This window comes from Acanthisitta chloris, unplaced genomic scaffold (genome assembly GCF_000695815.1).
Source record: "Acanthisitta chloris isolate BGI_N310 unplaced genomic scaffold, ASM69581v1 scaffold21371, whole genome shotgun sequence".
In the NCBI taxonomy this organism is placed as follows: domain Eukaryota; kingdom Metazoa; phylum Chordata; class Aves; order Passeriformes; family Acanthisittidae; genus Acanthisitta; species Acanthisitta chloris.
In genome coordinates this window covers 112417-121896 of record NW_008654651.1, presented here as the reverse complement: position 1 = coordinate 121896, position 9480 = coordinate 112417, and the positions used below count along the sequence as shown (strand labels likewise).

Genomic DNA, 9480 nt, shown 5'->3' with positions numbered 1-9480 from the left:
TAATAACACATAAGTAATTACCTTGCAAATCCTTCAAAAGATAGCAGCCCCTGCTGGCACATATTCACACTGGGTTCAAACTTCTATAAAGAGGGAGAAATTTAAGAGATATATAATAACAATTCTTAGAAACAGATCTTGTTCATGTTTTTACAGTGTAGTCTGCTCACAGCATTAAGCAGTTAGAATGTAAAACCAGGCTTTGTGGATAAAGTAATTAAGCACCTGCCAATTGTGTTTTATAAATCACTAAATAAGCATACCAGACTTGTAACTGTAAATCATAGAATCATTCATGTAGGAAAGGATGTTGGGAGGTCATTTAATCCAACATCCTGTTCAAAGCTGAGTCAGCACTTAAGCTGAAATTTAGAAGGACCTCTGATCAGGTGTTCTACTCCTATGTATTATGTGCTTAAACACAGCATAACACCATCTCAAATGAAAGAGATTTGTGGTATTCTAACTTCATGTTTCTTTAGAATTTCTGTGTTTTAAGCCTTGTAATTTTATATTACATGTTCATAGTTGAAATACACAGTTCTTAGCCTTTGTTAACTGCTAAGTGGGGGCTTAATTTTGAAGCATATTAATTATGCATGTTTGGAGGAATTAAACATTTTCTGCATACTTTCTAATCACTTCAGCCATTGTACATAAGGGAATAAAACGTCCATGTTTGCTCTGGAAATTTTTTTATAAAATAAATATACGTGGAAATGGTGCTTTTTAAAGTTCCAAATTAGGGTTAAGCTCAATTAAAGGTGGTCAGAAAACAAAAAGAAAACAATGAACTGTCACAAACACTTTACCCAAATGGTGACATCCCATCCCTGCTAATGAGCACATAGCAAATAAAACTGTTTATTGGCATGAATTTTCTTTTCTTTTTATAGATATATTTATGGACATCCATACAATTTTCTAGCCCAGAATAAAGATAGTATTAAATTTTAAAATCAAGTAAACTGTAGAGACAATATCAGTGGGAAAGGAGATATCCACACAGGTGCTATTCTGACTGGCAGACAATGCTAGTGAGAAAAATGGAAGTCTCAGGAGTTCAAGTGAAAAAAGGAATTGCAAGATATTTGTATTACAGACCTGTATAATACTGAGGATTTCATCATAGGTGCAGTGTTCTCCTTGGCAATTCACTAGGAAGTCATTTAGCTGCTGGATTCCCACTCCAAATATTCCCAGAGATGTGCTTTCAACTCCAGTACCATTGGTTACAATGCTGGCAGCAGCAATGGCATCAGATATTTGCCTCTGGTTGTCTGAGAGCTGCTGCCTGCTCTTAATGAACAAACCAAGGTCTGAAACATTTCTAGTCAACAAATCTTAAAAGGAAAATAAAGAAATATAAATATAAGCTATATAATTATGTGTATTATATATGATGTAATATACAATACACATGAGTATCTGACTGAATATTTTAGCAATGACATAGTACATTAGAACAAACCCATCTTGTTTCTTTTCATAATAGAAGAAAGAGTATTAAGCATGTGTGGGGACAGATAACAAGTGTTCAATTATTATGAACAAAGTCCTGGAACCCTTCATATGGATCCACAACCTCTCACACACTGTCACCCAGGGGTCTCCTGCTTCCTCTCACCACCACATACAGCCTCAAAGCCTTTCCTTCACTGTGAGCAACCCCATAGCCTTCCTGTTCAATCACCATTCATCTTCTTCCAGGCCCCTATGCCAATTGTTCTGCACCCTCCCCACGAGCTGCTTGGCAGAAAGACTGTTTTCTTTAAATGTAGCCAAAGTTCCAGGCTTAGATTGTGCTAACTAGGGAATGTAAAGGGGCACAGAGGCTTCCTTCCCCCTTATCCCACATAAAGCAGATCCACTAGGAAACCAGATAAGAGAAAAACCAGCCAAATGAGACACAGGGCACAGCCTCTTCATTTCTCCTTCCTGTATTTGCTCAGTGTTTTAGCCCTACCAGAGCTCCTGCAGCCTGTACAGATCCTTGTGCCCAGCCACTCAGCAACAAGTTTTATGCCTCTGCTATTATCAGTTACAAATACATCTGGCTAATGGAAAGCTGGAACCCTTCATTTCTGTCTTACATCCTGCTAACTAGGCATTACTGCAGGCATGGCAGCAATCCTCCACTTAAACTGAGAGCTGATAGTTCTTTCTGAGACTGTATTTTCCCCTTCAACCAACCTAAATCAGGCTGGAATCCACTGCTATTTTCATCAATCTTCAGATTAGTATAAAGTGGAGCAGGCTCTAAGCCAGATCGATTGCAAGGCACAGCATAGACATCGAACAGGTCTTTCAGATCCTTGCGGCTACGGACACTGCAAAAAGAAGGGAAAAGTTCAGATTTTGCTCTTTTATAAACTTGAATGAATGAAATTCGTGCAGAATAACAATATATTTTACCTGAAAGATTTGAAGAGCTCTACAAACTCCACAAAAGTCATGTTACTGTCAGACACCATGAAGTTCTGAAAGCCCTTCATGCCTCCTTTAACGCGGCCGTGCCAGCTACTGCTGCTCCAGGTGCTAAATCAGATCACAAGAGATTGCTGTAGCTTGGTAAAATACTTACTGAAACATTATGCATTACTGCATTAACTGTTTATTTGTGCTCTCTTTAATGCATTTATTACCAATATCTGAAGAAGCAAATAAAGTAGTATCTTATAAGATACATAACAACACTTTGTGCATTCCTGGGTTTTAGCAGCTATTCTTTTCCCTCAAGACAACTGCAAACCTTGCCAGAATTAATAATGCATATGCATGCTCCTGAAAACTTCCAAGTGCCAAAGGGTTGGATGCAAATGGCACAAATGAAAGCACTCTCATTATCCCCTTAAAGAAAACAACATCAGTATTTTTGTAACACAGGCTGGTTATGAGGTTCTTTGGAGATTTGCTATGGAAAAAATAAAATGGAAGCAGAATTCCTTAAAGCTCTGTGCTGACAAAATAAAATACTAATCATAGAATCATCAAGACTAGAGGAGACCTCTAAGATCATCAAGTCCAACCATTAACGAGTCACTGCTGTAACCCCTAACCCATATCTTCCAGCACCAGATCCAGACACCTCTTAAATACTTCAAGGGATGGTGACTCCACCTGGGCAAACCTATTCCAGTGCCTGGACACCCTAACAGTGAAAAAATATTTTGAGTGGATATGCAAGAAAACCAAATATTTTCCTTATGGACCTGCGGTTTCTTATATCAGGGAGCACTGAAGGTGCAGATTTTATGAAGCATAACCCTTCCCCTTTCCTGGCATTCAACTTTCATTTTCCAGCCCATGGGTTTCCCAGATACTTCCCAAGAACAGCTGGAATTATCCTCAGATATGTCAAAGACAGGTCAAACTACAGTCCTCATCTTTCAGGCTTGGACAGTAGCCCCTGGGGACCATTTCCTTCTATAAACGTGGTTCTGATGATTTCCTCCTTTCAGTTTCATGGACTGAAGGAAGGAAAGCAGCCTGGAATCTCTTGAGAGCAAAGGCAGAAAGTGGTCACAGAAACAACCAGCTGTTTGATGCTAATTATTTTAATTGATTTGAGTTATACCAAGCCCAGCCAATTGCTCTGTAACTGCAATCATTAATTTAAGTTGTGCAGCTGAGCAAAGGTTTTGAAGTAGAACCAATACTTTTCCAAAAGCCACATCCCAAAATCCTTAGGCTACTACAGGATTAACAGTAGTAAGTGTAGTCAGCCACTGACTTGAGCAGTATGAACAAGTGCTTAGTGAATCTCATGTCCTAATTTGCAATGAGAAGCTGAGCTCTTGAGGCCCTTCCTAAGCCTAAACACCAAGTGAACACACACTGCAGGAATGGGATCTGCCAGCACCAGCACCCTGAGAAGGAAGGGTTCTCAGCAAACAACACAAGTATCAAGAACTGTATAGCTTAAACCATAATTAACTCCAGAAGTTGCAGTACTTGTTTCAAAATATCAGTCTAGGCAAACATGTGTCAGACTTTACTGCTCTGTAATGCTCAAATAGACAAATCCATTAATCTATGAGTTATGCCATCAGGTTCAGTACAAATAGTTCCAGCAGCTGTGATGGAAAAACAGGACCAGCTTGTTGTGCAGTGTTCCTAAAGACATGCCTGCAATCAGGTGACTTTTTACACAAATATGCTAGATCAGATTTCTCAGGCTCCTCCTGGCCTGGGATGGATGAATGCAATTGGAAACAGAATGTGATTTGAAAGTATTAAAAAATACCATCTACTTTAGCTGATAATGTTCAATTTGTTTCACATCACTATGGCATGTACTGACATACTGCATATAACTTTCTTGCCCAAAATAATTCCTAACATTTTTATCAGACAGGAAAAATAAACCATGATGAGGAAAGTCTCTAGACTCCAGGAAACAGACTGGAACTGCAGAGTACCAAAGGAATACCAACAGCACAAGAAAATACTCAGCATTTCACCAGATCTCATCACTGAAGACTATCTTCTACAGCCATTCCATGGGTAATAAATACATATTGTTAGAAAAAAAAAAAAGACCAAAAACCCCGAAGAAAACCCCATCAACACCAACAACCAAAATCATAATTAGTAGCAGTCTGGGTGACACCTGTAGGCAGTTTACTCTCTCTTTACAAAAAAAAAATCCCCCATCTCTAGTTTTCCATATTCCATGCTGTGTTTCCCAGTGGTATTATCACCCTTTCTTCTGCTTCCTCCACCTTATAGGTGGCAGTAGATTTCCAAAGAACTTGGAAATTTGCTGGATGCACATCTGCTTTGAAAGAATGACAAAAGGAACTGCAGGCTAACTGTGTTTGGAAATCATCTGGACACCTGGATTTTACAAGGATTTATCTGAAGGTAAATAATTTATAAGGACATCAGGAATATCACAGTTATGAGTTATATATGTAAAAATACCATTTTCACCCTCTACCTATTACAATTACTGTTATTTAAAATGTACAATACAGATAAACAGGTTTCTTTTTTCTCTCTCTTTTTTTTTCCAATTTCTATCATTATAATTAGATTTTTTTTTCACTTTAAGAAATTTCCTTTTATTTAGCACTTTTCACTTGGTGGAGACATTGTTTTAATTTACTGGTCAGGTGAAGTTATGCACATATTATGTGGCAAGAGAAAAAGAACTAGAAGCCTCTCTTGCTGTTCTCCTGGTAGCTGCTACACTGCAGCTAGCAATCATTTGCCACCTGCTCAGCTTTCTGTGCTGCTAAGGCTTCTGCACAGCCTGGTGGGACCCTCTGCTCTCCTAAGCTCTGGGTTCTGTGAGGAGTCATGCACTCACCTCATGTCCAACTCTGCCTCAACTATGAAGCCTTGTCAGTGTTTGAGCCTAAATCCAGATGCTAATCTGAATTAATAAACTCATGGCTCTAATCTGTGCAGAGCCTTACAAATGTGTACAAGCACTCCCAGTGGACCCTGTATTTCCTAGGTTATTTCATTATCTAGGTCGTTCAAACTTTCTGCTACTTTGGAAAATGGGTACTTCATTTATCTTAATTTATGATGACCCTGACAAAACTGGTAGGGTATAAGTAAGCATATAACCTGTCTTGTTTGAGACTGTAGAATAGCAACAACAGTGGAGCAAAAAGGAAACAAAAGATGGCTGTGTTCAGCCTGTGTGGCTTCCCAAACTTACTTTACTTGTGTATCACCACTGCCAAAGGCAGCAGCTTCCAGGAAAAACATTGCATTGCCCACAGTCTATGCACCACAGCTTGTAGACCACTGCCCCAGTCTGGTCCTGTCAGCTCTACCTGTACTGCTATAGGCACCCATCCTGCCCCTGAGCAGGGCAGAACAGCTCAGGTTCTCACTGCTCTGCACTGCCCTGCAGTTAGCTCAGGTCAGGCTTGGTCTCCATGGCTGGCATGTCCCTAGGACATCATGATCATGTTTGGTGTGTTTTATATCAGAAGTGGCTGAATTAAGCAATGGCATGTTACTGCCTTACAGTTAGTGCAACACAAAGCAGTGGAACATGCTGTGACTGTGGGTGGATTACCTGAAGGTACAATCCTTGCTGAGTCTTACAAGACAGTATATAGTAAATAGTTTGAGACTGAGTAAGATCTTCATCCAGACTACATAATTACAGAAGTCTCTGGAGCACCTAGTTCCAGAATTGCACCTAAATTCAATCCTGGAGGCAACTAGATGGTTTACTCTGAAAGATATCCCAGGAGTGAATTAATACACATATAGGGTGGAAGATCACAGGACTTTGCAGGAAAGCAGAGAAACAAGTATTTGATAGCTTAGACTTATCACAGTTGAGGCACATGTGAAGTGTCCACACACATGAAAACTAGCAAGCACAATTCAGACCTAACAAGGGTCCAAAGGGTAAATACCAAGAATAAAGCTCTCTGCAGTGCTTCAAATCTCCTAATTGCTCACAAAAACTGGGTCAAGGTAATGGATAAAACAATTAAGTCTGTTCTGAGGAAGATGAGACAGCCTTACAGCTGTATCCTGAGCAAGTTCTGGCAAGAAGAGTCAGACCAAATTTGGGAGCACTCTACCAAGTGATGCTGTGGAGTTGCCAGACAACTTTTCCAGGGAAAACCTGTAGTAAATGGGGTCCACACTGCTAAGCTGTGCAAGGACCTGTACAGAAACACAGGACTGAGAGGCTTTAAAGGAATATTAGCTGCCCTTCCCCAGAGAATATGAGTTCTCCGTTGAGCCTTTTAATCTCATTTAGAGAACCACAGTTATTTTGGCATAAAAGCAAAAGGCAGAACTGCAAAGCACAGAAGCATTTTCCAGAGGTAGTAAAGCAGTATTTCTTCAGTTTAATACAAAGCAAAACTGTTCCAAACCTTCACATAAAACCAGAAAAAGATAAATTCTTACAGAGACAAATCCTAGTTTGTGAATGACAGAGAAGAACAAAAAGTAAAGAACCTAGTAAAAGTCTCAGAAAGCAGAGTCAAGCAGTTAAGCCAACCACCTATGTCCATAGGTGGCTCTACTGCTCACACCTGTTGCCAAATCCCCAAGAAATACACAACACAAACCATTACACAAGACATATCTCTTAAAAAATAAGGTTTTACCAACACTAGTAATCTCTTCCATTGTTTACTATTGTACTCCTGGAATCCCCAAGATTCATACTCATAGCTGTATTTCAGTATTCATTCTCATAAAAGGCACTGGAAAGCCTCGGTTGAGACTGTCTTCTTGTATGTCATAAAGTACCATCCACATCCCTGACATATCATTGTGATATTATTATTGCTATAACTACCATCACCACCATCACTATTTATAGCATTGAAACAATGGTGCACTATGTCACTGCACACAGTGCAGCATGACCAGCATGACCTTACACTGCCTAAGTGACACAGAAAGGATGAATGTTCAAGCAGAAGAGGCCTGTAAGAGAGAGGTTTCAAATCTGTTCCTCCAATTCCCAAGACAGTACTATAATCATCACCAGGAATGTCAGCAAAAGTTATTACTCCCCTAGGTAGAAACTTGTGCAGTGAAACCTCAGAGCTTGAGTTCACATATCTATAACATTCCTGTTGACTTTTATTATATGGAAGGTGTCTATAATTATGTTTTTGAGAAGATGTGGAGAAATAGTTAAAATATTTTGTGTAGTTTGTGTAGTTTTGGAACAGCATTCCAATCTGCTTCTGTAACAGACATAAACTGATGCATGCTGCTCAGAGACTTGCTACAAAACCATCCTCAGACTCATGGTATTTCAGCTTCAATGTCCTATGCTGTGCTGCGAGGGTTTTATATGTCTACAAAAAGGGTAATGACATTTTGGGCATTGTTTTTGCCAGATTTTGCTAGTTTGTCACAAAAAAAACCACATTTGAGGATAAAGAAGTAACAGTAGCTTTATTTTCTTTTTTAATCAAAGCATTGATTTTGTCCTCACCTAGACTGACTCTTGCTTGAAGATATTACAGGAGAGGAAACTGGTCTTGCTGGTGAAGATGATGTAGCTCCTAAGTTTGGAGATCCAGATGCTGTCAGAGAGTGAGCTCTTCTTGATGGCAGGTTGTTAGATGGAGAAGCATTAAGAATAATATTTTGATCTGTGGAGAAAACAAAAGTTTTCATAACAATGACAACATCTTGCTCAATAAAATTGCTTTTGTCCAAGAGTTCTACAACATAATTCATTAAGATATAGGAAGAAACTAAAAGGATTCTAAATTTCTACCAAAACAGTCAAAAAAAGTACATGCTGAACAACACTTACATACCCATTTCATCTGCATGGAAAGGGAGTGCAACTGAAACTAAATGAAAGAACAATCATTGACAACTACAGAAATTTATTTAAAAGTTTATAGCATTTGGAGTTTCAACTCTAAAAGCAGGTTAATATCATCGATTGATTTTTAACACCACGAGAAAGTCTATATAACAAGACTTTGAGCAAAACCCTGATGGCCTTTTAAGTATTGAAGCAATATATCTACCTGCTTCTTCTTGTTCATCAATGTCTTGAGGATCTGAACCACTTCTATTACGATATTCCTTACAGCTTTTTGCCTTCCTAGTTGCCATTTCATCATCAGTGGCCTCTCCACTTTCACCCTAGAAATAATGAGCACCATAATAAACGTCTCCAAAATACTACTATGTCCATTCCGTATCAGTGCAACCTGTGCCAAAACCATGAGAGAAATCAGCTATTGCTTATGAAACAGACACCTGTGAGGCCAATACCAGTAGAAAAGAGACAACCTGAACAGGATACACAGAGAAGTGTGGGACCACTAGGTGTTACCTCAGGTTGACATCACACAGAAGATGACAATGATTGTGCCTCTCTCAAATGTTGCAGCTATTTACTGGTGCACAATAGTGTATACACTATTTCACAGCCCTAAAGAGGATGGATCTTGTCATTTGAGGATCTCCCCTACCTGCCCACTAGAACATGTGGGCAGTGTAGAGCTGCTAGTCTCTGCAGCTCTCTCCTGCCTATTGCTGAAGGTGGCTGAGTCCAGGAAAGGAAGAACACTCAGACTAGGTCATGTTTCTGCCACCCACATGAGATAAAACTGCATACTAATTTGAGGTGGAATAACTGGTAATGCTTTTGGAAACATGAAAACAAAAAGGATTAAAAAAAGTGATGCCAGCCCCCAAACATCACTTTGCATGTTAATATATTAATTATTAAAAATGTACTGTGATTTTTTTAATATTTTTATCATTGCCACCAAATTTATGTGATTGTGAGCAGCCCTGTGGAGAAGGACTTGGGGGTGATGGTTGATGAAAAACTCAACACGAACCGCAGTGTGCCCTAACAGCCCAGAAAGCCAACTGAATCCTGGGTTGCATCAAAAGGAGTGTGATTCTCTTCCCCTACTCTGAGACCCCACCAGGAGTACTGCACACAGTTCTGGTGTCCCCAACAAAAAAAGGACATGGAACTGTTGGACCAAGTCCAGAGGA

At 39.5% G+C, this 9480-nt stretch overlaps 1 protein-coding gene across 1 annotated transcript in view; it reads right to left on the bottom strand.

Moving 5' to 3' along the window:
- Positions 1 to 7: 7 nt before the first annotated feature.
- The window catches only part of LOC103810720 (1-phosphatidylinositol 4,5-bisphosphate phosphodiesterase epsilon-1-like), a gene marked incomplete at its 3' end in the record, with an annotated part of 100277 nt that continues 90804 nt past the window's right edge, over positions 8 to 9480 (bottom strand). The window contains 6 exon segments of the mRNA XM_009083636.1: positions 8 to 83; positions 1105 to 1343; positions 2194 to 2330; positions 2416 to 2538; positions 7943 to 8102; positions 8493 to 8610. Of these exon segments, the coding sequence (XP_009081884.1) occupies positions 8 to 83; positions 1105 to 1343; positions 2194 to 2330; positions 2416 to 2538; positions 7943 to 8102; positions 8493 to 8610 (853 nt within the window).